General features: G+C 34.8%; 1 protein-coding gene and 1 pseudogene across 1 annotated transcript; both read right to left on the bottom strand.

Moving 5' to 3' along the window:
• Positions 1-1,851: 1,851 nt before the first annotated feature.
• Positions 1,852-10,177, bottom strand: LOC120219188 (probable ubiquitin-conjugating enzyme E2 C). The gene is given in 7 exon segments (XM_039216045.1): positions 1,852-1,988; positions 2,053-2,112; positions 2,359-2,422; positions 2,490-2,633; positions 2,635-2,736; positions 2,806-2,833; positions 10,041-10,177. Coding segments are annotated over 7 exon segments (672 nt in total).
• Positions 10,178-10,603: 426 nt separating this feature from the next.
• On the bottom strand, positions 10,604-13,392 carry LOC120219153 (annotated as a pseudogene).
• Between the last annotated feature and the right edge of the window lie 621 nt (positions 13,393-14,013).

Below are 14,013 nucleotides of genomic sequence, written 5' to 3' on the forward strand. Positions count from 1 at the left end.
AAATATATCATTCTTCTGTCATTGAATAATAAAAATTCTACGAAGGTTAAATTACAAATTTATCCTTAAATTATTTTAGATTTACAAAAAAAAATATATAATTAAAATTTTATATGAAGTTCAGGGGTTAAATTTTTTTACCCTTTCATTAAGCCTTTTTTATATTTTTAATTTTGTAAAAAAATTATATAAATATTATGAATTTAATTTTTTAAAGAAAATATATAAATATTTTACAATTTGTAATATTATACAAATATATAATAAGGACAATTTGGTCAAATATACATTCCAATAATCTTTTATTTCTTTAACCAAACACGGTAATCTTACATTCTTACTAAACTAACCAAACACAAAATACAACATTCCCAGTAATCATATTCCCTGATAATCTTTTATTCCCACTGGTAATCTTACATTCCGTGAACCAAATGAACCTTATTATAAAAAATGATATACATAAGATAATTTGATAAAAGTAATTTATTAGAATCCAAAAGGGAATATAATCTGCACGCAGCTTGAAAATCCATACTGTGTTAAGTCTATTATCAAAGTTGAATCTATCAATGTTCCCTCGGATATAGGGATAGATCAAGTCGAAGGACGGTTGGATGTAGTCGTTTTTTAAAAAAATTGAAATTTTTAAACTATCATATATTTTTAAATATTTTTATTATATTTTTTATTGTTAATTTATTTTGATATCTTTAAAAAATTTCAAGTTCGCCTCTTCTAAAATGTTAAAATTCATTCATCCTAATATAAACTCATATATCTACCCATACTTTTAGAGTAAGAATTTGACAATGACGTGTTCAAAACCCTTTTTTTTCTGTTGTAGGCAATCTATTAGTGATAAAATCGAAAGTTTAATTTGATTAATAATAAGAATGGGAAGGAGTAACTGCAAGCAAAAAGCTTGAAAACACAAGAGCTTGCATTTGTATGCAAGGGAGGTAACATAGGGTAATGTAGGTCCATTTGATTCTGGTTTTCTGTCCCCATGTCTCCACTGCAATCTTTTATAAAATCAGATAAATATCAATCACTTTAAAGAAATTAGAGTTGTTTCTTTTTCTGCATTCTTTAGTATTGAATTAATCATTCTTTTGTCTCTTTATAATTCGTTCCATTATATCTCAACTCATCGAATCAATCAATCTAAACAAAAAAAAAACAAGCAAAAGAAATAAACTATAAATAATCAGTCATAAATAATCCAAAGTTATAACCTATAACTGTACTTAACTTTGCAATTTCATGAAGAAGAAAAACAGAGTAATAATTTCAATAAAACAAAGTGTTTGTTATAAGATTTAGTCAATGGGAACATAAGGCACATAATATGGTATTGATTAAAAAAAATAATCCAATTATTCTTGCATGTGCAGATTCATTGGCCCAATGAGATTCATGTTATATACGGATTTTTAGTTTTTCAATTAATTATTGATATGTTTACAGATTAAGCTATTCATTTGATCCGGTCGGTCAACTTAATTATAATCTAAATATTAAGGTTTTTTTATACTAAAACAGAGCACAAGTTGGGCATAAATGACGAGTGCTTGCAAATGTTCAAGTTGGGAACTAAATCTTAATTCAAGATTCAATTGACTATAACATTTTGGAGATTGTTAGTTCCAACTTATTTTTATGTACAATAACACTTAATTTAAGGATACAGTTTTAACATTATTAAAATCGAAATTAATTATTTTTTTCTCAGATTTATTCAAGTTTCTCTGTGTTTCTTTCGTAATAAGGCACAGAATCAAATCCAGTAACTATTCGTATGTACATTGATTGAGGTCACTGCTACTGAATTCCCAGTCTTTATTGCTCTTACATCGAAGGTTCGTCAGAAAATTCCATCATAAAACAAACATGCCGGTCCGATATGGAATCGAAGAACGGATTCTGCGTATTAGCTCGCGAATGCTTCCCACCAAAATACCGTGCTCGAACCATTTTTCTGTAATCTGGAGAAGAGGGAAAAAGTTAGCAATACAGTTAAGTTTCATAGCATTATGAAAGTTGTTCTACCTTCCTTATTGTTCCAAAGTGCCGCGGCATAGTTGTTGAGTGAACTCTCGGGATTCGGATCTGCGTGTAATGAAGTTCATAAACAATCAGCAGAACAACGAGTTAATCTGTTTCGTAGACGAAATCTATATTAATCTGACTCTTCATTTTACTTGGCGTATACAAAGTCGAATACATATATGCATACGAGGAAAAGCTTCAAAAACAAGTGAACATAGTGACATAAACATATCGGATATATACCCGTACCCTACACACACAAATGCGAGTAAGCCAGAATGAATCAAGTAGGGAAAGCAATCATACCTCCCAGTAGACTTTGAACAGACAAAAGAATGGTCCTACAGTCATAAGCAGAGGACCACTTATCCTGTAAATATATAAACGATGAATTCATGAGTAACTTGGATTACAAGGTAAACAAAAACCATATATACAAAGTGGAATTGATCCTGAAGAATGTCAAGGCAGATATTACCAAACTGATCCACATTGGGATGGAAGCAAATGGTCTCGAACTTCACTTGAGGTGGCTTGAAAGGATAGTCCGACATGAAATGCAAGGAAACCTTGTATGACAAAACCTTCATACATTGTTCCTTTTCCGCCCTCGATTGTGCCGATCCATGTAAAAATGCTTTCACCTTGCGGGAAAGCCGACACCCCAAGATCCCCTCCACACATCTGCAGATCAACACAATATACGAACACAATATGATTTTGAACGTAGAAGTGCAGAAAAGAATCACATACCATGAGATCCATCAGCTCCTTTTGAAGCCTGCAAAACAATATATATTAGAGAAAATCGCCTCAGTGACCAAAAATGCCTTATAATATACGATTTTAACCAACTTTTTTTGGATTTGCTAAAATGACCAACAAAATCGCAATGCGAAATAAAAATCGCAACGCGATCTCATGAATCGCAAATCAGTTCCCAGAATCGCAACGCGATTATGAAGAATCGCAATGCGATAGTACAAATTCGCATTGCGATTTTCCATAATAGCAACGCGAATATGAAAATCGCAACGCGAACATATAAATCGCAACGCGATTCTGACTATCGCAACGCGTATCTGTAAATCGCAACGAGAATACGTAAATCGCAATGCGTATCCGTAAATCGCAATGCGTATCCGTAAATCGCAATGCAAATACGTAAAATCGCAACGCGTATTCGAAAATCGCAACGCGATTTTTAAAGCGCCATTATAATCGCTACGCGTATTTTATTTTCAAATTCCAAACACGAATATTAAATTATCGGAACACTGAACCGTTCACAGTATATCCCGTAATCGCAACTCATAACCTAAAACCTAAAAAAATCACAACTCAGTCCCATCTCCATCTCTCACTCTCTACGGCGAAATCCGTCCCCATCTCCGAAGATTTCCGTCCCCATCTCCGGCGAAATCCCTCACAACCATTCACGGTCAGAAATCCCTCACAATCATTCAGAAATGGAAAATCAACCTCCGAGGGTTAGTTTTTTTAATTATTTTTATTTTGAAAATTTTGCATTATTTTAGGTTTTTCATATTGAAATTGATGATAAGTTTACTGATAATTTCAATAATAGATTAACCATTTCACTTAGATTTCTTATTAAATTCATTCGATTGCTGCCAATACTGCTAAACTGTTTAGTCTTTAACACTGTGAAGTTAGTATTTGTCTTTGTTTTGTCTTTTGGTTGAAGTAATGCAATCCATTAAAGTTTCAATTTGCAGAAGAAGAATAGTTTCTAAACTTAAAATCGCAACATGAAAATTAAAATCGCAACACGAAATTGACTATCGCAACGCAAAATGAAAATCGCAACGAGAGAATCGCAACGCGAAACCAAAATCGCATTGCGATTTTCATTTCGCGTTGCGATTCTCATTTCGCGTTGCTATTCTCTCGTTGCGATAGTCATTTCCGCGTTGCGATTTTCATTCTCTCGTTGCGATTTTCATTTCAACCAAAAGACAAAACAGTGTTGCAAATTTTAGTTTCAATAATAAACTACTACTCTTTATGTTTATTGTTTTTGGTATATCTTCACAGTGTAGTTTTTGGTATATCTAACTTGGTATGTTTATTGTTTTTGTAGAAATTTTTTTCGGCTTCATTGACATTAAGGAATAAAGTTAGCCTAGCCACTACAATTGCTTCGAAGCTTTCATCTGCACAAAGAAAATTATTTGAGGAAACCTGCTTCGGGCCATGGCTGAGAGTACAGTATCTGGGTGGAGATGCTAATTTGACCCATTTATGGCTTCAGACCATGACTAGCGATCTACCCGACAGTATACAACATGGTGAGGAAGAGATTGGTTCATTTTCCACCTGCGTATACTTGTTTTGGGCGGAAGGAGTTCTGCTTAATCACTGGTCTACGATTCGGACACGATGATGTAGGCCGGTACACTCGTCATATCACCCGCCCATCATGGTTATCCCGGGTTTTTCCTGATGAGTCAATAGAGAAGCCGAACTTACACGTCGAAGACCTGAAGAAATTGTTTAATAAGAAAGATGGTTTTACTCTGATGAATGACGTCAATGTTGTCCGAGTATGCCTTCTAGTACTTTTGGTTGCCGGCTTTTTAGGCAGAGAGGCCAGACAACCTATTCCTCAGGAGCTAATATTATTGGTAGAGGACCTAAATGCATGGAATCTGTTTCCGTGGGGTTCGTATAAATGGAAAGCTACCTGGACTAAGTTGTCGTCTGCCTTTGATGACCGCAAAAGTTTGCGTGGCGATGGGTGGGTCACTAATATTTATGTAAGTCTTATATTTTTCTTATATTTCAATTTGATTATTATTTTTTAAAATTTATGTAAGTCACTAATATATGTCTTTTTTTGTAAAACAGCATATCGATGCGTGGGTGTCACGTCTTCTAATAATTAGGAAACTTAAGAAAAATAAAAGAAATACACGATATACAATTATGCCGACGTCTTTTAACGCCGTTCACTTGAAGAATCAACGAGATGAATCATTTATGTTGGGCAATGGACAAGCTAAACTTTATCCTGCATGGTGGGAGGTCGATAAGGTTAGTATTTATTTTAGATTGAGTTTAAAGGTATTCATAAATAAGTGCGCAAATGAATGAATTATTACTTATGATTGCATGTGTTTATCCCTGTTTTGAAAAGTAAACATTGGCTTCTCGTCGAGCTTCAGCTCCCATCCCTTAAGGCAATAGTATATGACAACATGATAAATTACATATCATTGGCTGATTTAAGAGATATTATTAAGGGATGAAGCTCTCATTTGGCTAAATTCTTGGATGCGATAAATTATTGGACTCGTTCTGGAAAAAAGAAGCCAAAGAAGCTCAATATTACAGTTAGCAGAGACGAGACGCACCACAACAAACGAAGGAAGCCAAAGGGGATTGTGGTCCTCTCGTATGCATGTGCTTGGAGCGTTTGACGACAGGAAGTACACATTTTCTACCTCCCACCGATAGAGATAGAGGTGTAGTAGGCTTGTGGCTTCGATATTTTATGGCTAGAGCGATATATGCGAGACGCTGCCTACCTACATCCGCGTTATGAAAGTGTCCATAAACAATTTGTAAGTCAAATGCAAGTGTTGTTAAACATTTTGCTCTTTTTGGTTTGAAAATATTTGGTTAAGTAGCTAGAATTCAATAATTTGTTGTTTGTAGGTTTTAGATGTGTAGAAAAGTGTTGTTGATTCAATGTTTGGTTTCTGCAGGTTAATCCTGAAGTGAGCTGCGTGAAATTGATGTATGGGTGCAAAAGTTGATTTCATTATTATTTTTTGATTGTTTAATTGATTTGTAAATGTTGATTTGTTTAATTGATGTGTACATAATATTTGTGCTTGTTTAATTGATTGAAATGTAATAGTTGATTTGTTGATTTCAATCTGCATTATGTTGAATGCAAAACAGACTATCGCAACGCGGAAATGAAAATCGCAATGCGAAATGAAAATCGCAACGAGTGAATCGCAATGCGAAAATAAAATTTCGCATTGCGATTTTCATTTTCGCATTGCGATTCACTCGTTGCGATTTTCATTTCGCATTGCGATTCTCTCCTTGCGATAGTAATTTCCGCGTTGCGATAGTCAATTCCGCATTGCGATAGTCAAATGAATGTCTAATAAGTGATAACAACTGAACTTATCATAGCAATGTTCAAACTCAAGTTACTAATACATGCCTAACTGAAAATGTTAAAAGTTCACACATAATACAACGTTTGCATTTAAAAATCACCTAAGTTAACAGTCCCAAAAGGTGAAGCCGGTTGTGATTGGGATTTTGATGAGGATCCATATTTTGGTAGAGGAAAAGATGATTGTGATGGCACTGATGATCCACATGTCAACCTTGTATGACAACTTTCCTTGTACCGACTACATGTCGATCTCTTCTTCTCTTCACCCTTAGACGACATACGATCGTGACGTTTTGGTCGGCCAGGTAGCCTTTTGTCCATGGCTGGTGACAAAACTGTTTGTAAGTCATCTGGTATGTCCCACTCAGAAGGATGTGGAATAGGGTAGATAATCTCGCCATAAGTCTGTCGATATACTTATGTAGTGTAGCAATCCATAGCGTATGCGCTTGAATCATCTTGGTTTAGATGAAGAGAAACTTTTATAACATGGCCACACGGATAACCAGATGTTTTCCATTTCATACAAATACACGTCTTTGCATTTAGATCGACAAGCCCATTTAAGTTATTATCCAATACTTCAAACAAAGTGTTTGAACATGGTTCAACTCTTCATGACGTTGACTTCACAACATGTTTCGTTATCTTTTTTTTTGTCCATGGTGTAACATGATGTTCCAATGTTCCTGTAAATTTAAATAAATAATACTTAGTAAAAATATATGATAAGTTACGAATTTAAAGAAATAATATCTGCATGGTTTCTTTTCTTGTAGTACCACTGTTGAATAGAGGCTCGAAAAAACTCCATTAACATAGTAATGTGTAATTTTCGGGAATGATGACTTAGAGCGTTGATTGATTCTATTAGACATCATGAAACCATATCTTGCTCCAAGTTGATGTACTCTTGACCATCTTTCAAACCCGACATCTTCTAGTGTTTGAGCACACTGAGGCAAAACACGTCTTAAACAGTTTATATGCTTATTAAAATCCACTTCCCGATAAGCTTTTACAGCCTTCCAGTATGTCCATTTGTGATTTTTTATACCAGCAGACATTGATTTTAGATTTCTATACAAATGAACACCACAAAGTCCATGAAAAGCATCTGGGAAACACCTTCTAACAGTGTTGTCAATTGAGTTTGCCCTATCAGATATGATTGTCAGATTGGTAATAGGACCTATGCAATCCCTAAGATGCCCCATAAATCATGTCCATGAATCAGAGGTTTCAGATTTGCCAACCCCGTAAGCTATTGGTAGTATCCCATTGTTAACATCCATGGCTACTGCTAATAAGTTTACTCTAAGGTATCGACCTTTTAAATGTGCTCCGTCAACTATAATAACTGGGCGCATGCAATTAATAAACGAACGAATCTACAAAATCATATACACAAGAAATATAATCATTTAAATGTGAAATGCATGTAACTAACAAAAATGAGTCAACAAAATTATATTGATTTACTAACCGCAGCACCAATGGCGATAAACAGCAACTCAAAGTGTCCATCTCTATCTGTTTTGATATGAGTTACCGACCCAAGATTTTTCAGCTTTAAATTGTGACAATAAGCCGACAATTGGACAAACGATGCTTCTGGCGACCCCCTCAACAATTCCAAGGCATAACATTTGGCTCTCCAAGCTTGAGAATATGAGATACTAATCTTGAACCGAGCATTCATGTCAGTCATAATTTCATGTCTCCGATATACCCTACCATTCAAAAACATTAACTCAGCCAGAAAACCACCCAACACCTTTTTGTTTGCCTGTCTATGGTGTGGAAAAACTTGGGTTCTTGAACATGTATGTTTATCAATAAAAGTCCTAACTTGAAACATTTCGCAATCTTTTATCCTCTTTGCAATCATACGCCACATACAGTTTTTGTCAATCATACACCTTGTTTCGAAACGATCTTTGCTTGATTTGTTAACTTTAATGATAGCCATCTTTCCACACATTTCGTATACAAAGCTATCTTCAAGTCTTCATTTGTATCAAAACAATCATCTTTCTTGATACGAATAATTTTTGTGTAACAATCAACTGCTATCTTTACCAACTCTTCTTCCGGTATCGGAAGTAATTCTGGCATATTCCAGTTATACTCCCGTGGCATTTTCTTCGGGGACTTTTCTTTGGGGATTTATTCTTCTTCTTTTTCTTCTTCAGTGTTATATGAATTACAGAATGGATGTTCAACATGTTCATTTACAGTCGTAACTTCCTCCTCATTATCATCAACAACATCTTCCTCGGCAACAGCTGTTTCATCATCAAAATTCGGGTATTAACCAATATCAAAATCATTACACGCAGGGTCTGTTTCTTCTTCTGAAAAATCATCAAAATCCGAGTATTGACCAAGATCAAAGTCCGGATATTGACCAAGATTAAATTTCGAATACTGACTAGTACTCACAATTTTTTCTGTTGGCTCATCATCGTCTAACTGGTCAATACGAAAACCGGAATTTGGTGCTGAAAGTTGATTGGGATTTGGATTAGGGAAAGGTTGGGTTTTGAGATTGTGTTTGGTATTGGAAATGTGGTGAAACAATATTTGCTTGGTGATGAAATTGTGGTGGAACCATTAAATTTTGAGCACCATAAACTGGGTTGAAAAACTTAGTTGATTACTACCCGCTACTGACCCAACTTCACTACTTCTAGGTTTAACAACACACAATGTAACATCATCACTTGAAACACTAATGTAAGCAATGAATCGTTCAACATCTTCATTGTCGGTTAACAAATAAACTTTACCATTTCTCTGATAAGATAGCCTAAATCCACTTAGGGGCTCTAAATTCAATTTATTTGCAACACATAACATTAGAGTTTCATAAGTTAACTTTTTTAATGACAGTTTTAGTTGAAGATTCATGGGTAAAGGCATATATTGTAAAACACCATTAACATTCTCCCATGACCCTCCAAAACATAAATCTATCCAAACATGATCAACATTAGATGATTTCATTATTGTAAATTAATTTACTAAACAAACGAGCTGCGAAACTAAAACCTGTTGCCGGATGGGGAAGGATGTCGTTGGATATAGGAACGGATGTCACTGGAGAGAGTGATAGATGGAGATGGAATGAGTTGCGATCTAGGGATTTAGGTTATGAGTTGCTGCTGCTGCGTAGCTATATACCCAAAACATTTGTGTTGCGAAATTAAAACCTGTTGCGAATTCAGAAATCGAGTTGCGAATTTGAAATTCAGTATTGCGATTGTCAGAATCTCGTTGCGATTTACAGATTCGCATTGCGATTTACGTATTCGCATTGCGATTTACGTATTCGCATTGCGATTTACGGATACGCATTGCGATTACGTATTCTCGTTGCGATTTACAGATACGCGTTGCGATTTACGGATACGCGTTGCGATTTTACGTATTGTCGTTGCGATTTACGGATACGCGTTGCGATTTTACGGATACTCGTTGCGATAGTCAGAATCGCGTTGCGATTTATATGTTCGCGTTGCGATTTTCATATTCGCGTTGCGATTATGGAAAATCGCAATGCGAATTTGTACTATCGCATTGCGATTCTTCATAATCGCGTTGCGATTCTGGGAACTGATTTGCGATTCTGGAGATCGCTTTGCGGTTTTTATTTCGCATTGCGGTTTTGTTGGTCATTTTGGTAAATTCAAAAAAAATTGGTTAAAATCGTATATTATAAGGTATTTTTTGTCACTGAGACGATTTTATCTATATATTAATAGCAGTAGAAAAGATCATATATATATATATAAATGGAAAGTAGAAAAAGTTATCTCCGTGCCTTTGAGTAGCGGAAGTGGCGTCGACGGCATTGATAGCGGAAACGGGTTGTTCGTATGCAGCGGTTGCTGCATGGAGCCAATGCTGCTGCGGCGAGGTCGATGAATTGTCCACTGTTTGATTGGGTCGGCCTTCCATCGAATAAAGTTTGAAAAGATAAACCGGATAAAGTCAATGGTCAGAAATGAATGATGGAATTTTCGAATAAAATTAATCCATCAGTTTAGCAGTGGTTTTTTATCCTTGTGAAAGTGCATAATGCAGCCGGTTATGGAACTATTTTTAAAAAAACAAAAGTAAACAGTTCTTAATTTCGTTATTTTTTACAAGTTGGTGAGCATTTGGTTTTTCTATTAAATCGATTTCATCGTCTTTAATTTTTTTTTTAAACAAAATTGATCTAACCAAATAATTAAAATCAATATGAAAATCAGTTTTTGGTTGTAAAATCCAAAAGACAATAACTAACAAACTAATCTTATGACAGAAAAATGTCTTAAACTGAAACCGGTAGATTTAGTTGATTTTTTTTAATTTAAACCAAAAAAGGAGCACATTATACCCTATACGAAGACAATGTCTTTCTGCATCTTTTATTACCTGCATGATTTTTTTGCCGAAACAAAGCATGGTGTCTGGTTCCCAAAAGGAACACGAGAAAACAAATACGGCATACGGTCCACAACATTAAACTTTTGTTTTAAACACACAACAGAATTACACTATCATGCAGTAATGGCGGTAACTTCGGTGGACGAAGATGGCCTTGCCATTGCCACCTGCAGAGAGACTGGATCCCATTCAACATCTTTCCTGCAATCCCCGTTCTTAACGGCAACAATGTCTGACTGATTTGCACCACGGACGGAAACCGATGATCCCTCGATACCTAACTGTTTTCCCGCTACTGCTTTCAATCGGGACCGTTCTGCCCTAGAGCCAATAACCTGTCCTAATACAGATGCTGCAATGGTAAAAGCCATAGCTGTTTTCGGCATCAAGACGGATTTCCGAAGCATGGCTATGAATGGAACGGCTGCATGTATAGCCACAAACCAAGATGGTGAGAATTTTTCAGTGTGTTCCCGCCATATCCCTAACGGAACATTTGCTGCCATGCCTAACATCCCGATCACCAGTACTTTTGTGGGCAAGGATTGCGGGCGGAGATTCTTGGCAAACGCGGTTTGTGCTAGTGCTGCTCGAGCAGCAACAACTACAGGTGGGCACCTGTATTTCATCCCTGGAGGTGGCTTAAGAACCTTAGCAACTAGTGGTAAAACACCGCTAACCGCCCTAAACGACTTTGCAATCGGACAGTTCCCATTTTGCAGCCATTCATTGCCCAATGCTTCGTGATTCGAATTTCCTCCCTGAAAATTAGATGGAATGATGTCAAAACAATAATCCAAAATCTTCAGTAAATTTGTTGATTATTCTAACTTTGAATTCACAGGTCCAAACTAACGTCAAGAAATGAAAAGATCAGATGTTCAACTACCTGTGAAGAAGACTCTTTCTTGGATGATTTTGATTTTCCTTTCTGACTGTTCCACTTATTAGAAAATGCATCAAAACTGAAAGGCCCTCCTGGTCCAAATGATGAGAGACTAATGGTGGCTGCCTTTGCAGCCAAAGGATTGAACTTCGGTGGGGTTGTTTCAATATCTGCTTTCTCAATACGCAAGGAGGATCGTTCAGATAGCGGAACTACTCCATCACGTCCATGGAAAAGCCTGAATGCCATGTCGAAATTGGGACCATCTTCAAATATTGGACCTTTGGCTCCTCGAACCTTAGGCCAAGAAATAAAACCCTAATGAGAACTCAAGTAAAACACAAGACCCAACTAGCATAAAGCTCAAGACAGACACAAAATCATACCGGCATGGCGAAAGGCATGACAGTCGAGAAGGAAAAGTTAGTTGGCTCGTTAATGTTTCTCAAAAAATGGACATCTGAGAATGTCCATTTGGGAAGATGAAGAATCCTCATTTAGGCCTCTGAAGAGAAAATCCATTTCGAGCGTAATCTGAACAAAACCATTAAACATTTGAAATAAAATCTTAAAAGTGCTAAGGTTAATATATGACTCGCCATGTAAAACAAGTTAACTATCAAGAAAAAATTGATTGAACCCTGCATAAATCAACAGTTAATGTTAACAATCCAAGAGCAACTATAGATCAAAGAACAAGAGCCGCATATCTAAACGGTCCAGTGAGGAAATGGTATCAGTTGATCACAGAATAAAATCGAAGATATTGATCAGGTCAAAGTAAAGCACTCCTAACACAATAAGAAACATAGAAGCTTTTAAACGGCAGACTGGAAAACATTATGAAAATCCCAACTTCGGCTCTGTCAAACACATGTAAATTACAAAACAACTTGTGAATGAAATATTAGAGCCAGAAAATTACACCATGAATTGACACGAAAAAGTCTTAAACCGAAATCAAACATCTTTTATTGAGCCAATGCGGTCAAGAATGATGGGAGAAAATTGCCCAACAAATCAATATAAGTCGATCTTAAAGAAATATCAAATATGTTTAATCAAAGTCTAAGCAGTTGAGAATAAAAACTGAAGCTTTTAAACAGCAGATTATGGAAAACATAACTAAAATCACAACCTCAACTGTTATAAAAAACATGGAATTTACTAAAATCACACATGAACAAGGATCAAATCTCGGAAATTAATTAAAAAACGATATGATTCAGATCTTAAATCAAAATCACACATTCTTATTTTAGTCACATCAGTTGGGAATAAAGCCAAAGTTTTTAAACAGCAGATTGTACATTACTCTTTTAAAGACGAAAAAATTTAATAAAAATAATTACCATGAAGACCAAAGAACAAAAACCAGTAAAATATGTAACTGAAATCATTTTAAAATATAGCCAATAAGTAAACCAACAGATTTTAATAGAAATCCTGAATTTACTTTGAAAAATAATCTGTCATTAAACCTAGAAAAATCTAAAAAAATTACTAAAAAATAAAAAATTCTTGATTACTCCTCAGATCATTCACAAACAATAGTCAGACCGTCATAATTTCATACATGAACCCTAAAAGAACAAAATTTAGCTTAATCCTCCCCAAAAAAACAGTAGAAAACATTAAAAATAATAAGAACAAACCATGAAAGCTAAGAAAACCAAAAATCTACACAACTCATCTAAGAATTCGAAAAGATAAAGCGATGAAATTAAGTAAAATATATTACAAAAAAATCTGAAGAAAAAAATCCGTACCTTTTTCAGCTGGCAATTACAATTACGATATCAACAAGAAGAAGGAGAAATGAATAAAGAAAGAAGGAAATAAAATAATTTCTGGAAAGTGAAAACGTCGACGTTTGAGCACACGCCTTTGTGGGCTGGAGGAGTTGGTCAACCTTTGCGCGTGGCGGCCATAGTTTAACTTAAGTGTCGAATTTATGAATTATATTATTTATAAATGGTAATAAATTAAAAAAACAAAGGAAGTGTATTTCTTAGAAAATTAATTATAATTTGACTTTAAAAGAAATTAAAGCTCGTGTTTCATGTGGATAAGTCCCACGCCCATACTTTCACATGTCCTCGTGTTATATTCTTCGACAACAAAAAAAAAACATGTCCTTGTGTTATATTCACACACCAAACAAAATATTTTATATAAAAACTTATTTAATCAATAATTATAATTTATAAATAAATAAATATTTGTAATCTCGTGTTTAATTATTAGACAAATCTATTTTTTTAAATTATGTTTTAATAGTTATGAAATCCAATTAAATCTTGAAGATAATAAAAAAGTATTCATGTCAGATGAAATGATTTTTTATATTAATTATAGTTTTTAGATTTTTATAAAATAAAATTTAGCATATAAATATCTCATATTTAATTAAAAATTCATCAATGTTCGAAAAATGGAAAAGAAAACTGATATTCATTATTGTTTTTTCTTGCTT

This window comes from Hibiscus syriacus, unplaced genomic scaffold (assembly GCF_006381635.1).
Source record: "Hibiscus syriacus cultivar Baekdansim isolate YM2019G1 unplaced genomic scaffold, ASM638163v2 tig00110204_pilon, whole genome shotgun sequence".
Lineage (NCBI taxonomy): Eukaryota > Viridiplantae > Streptophyta > Magnoliopsida > Malvales > Malvaceae > Hibiscus > Hibiscus syriacus.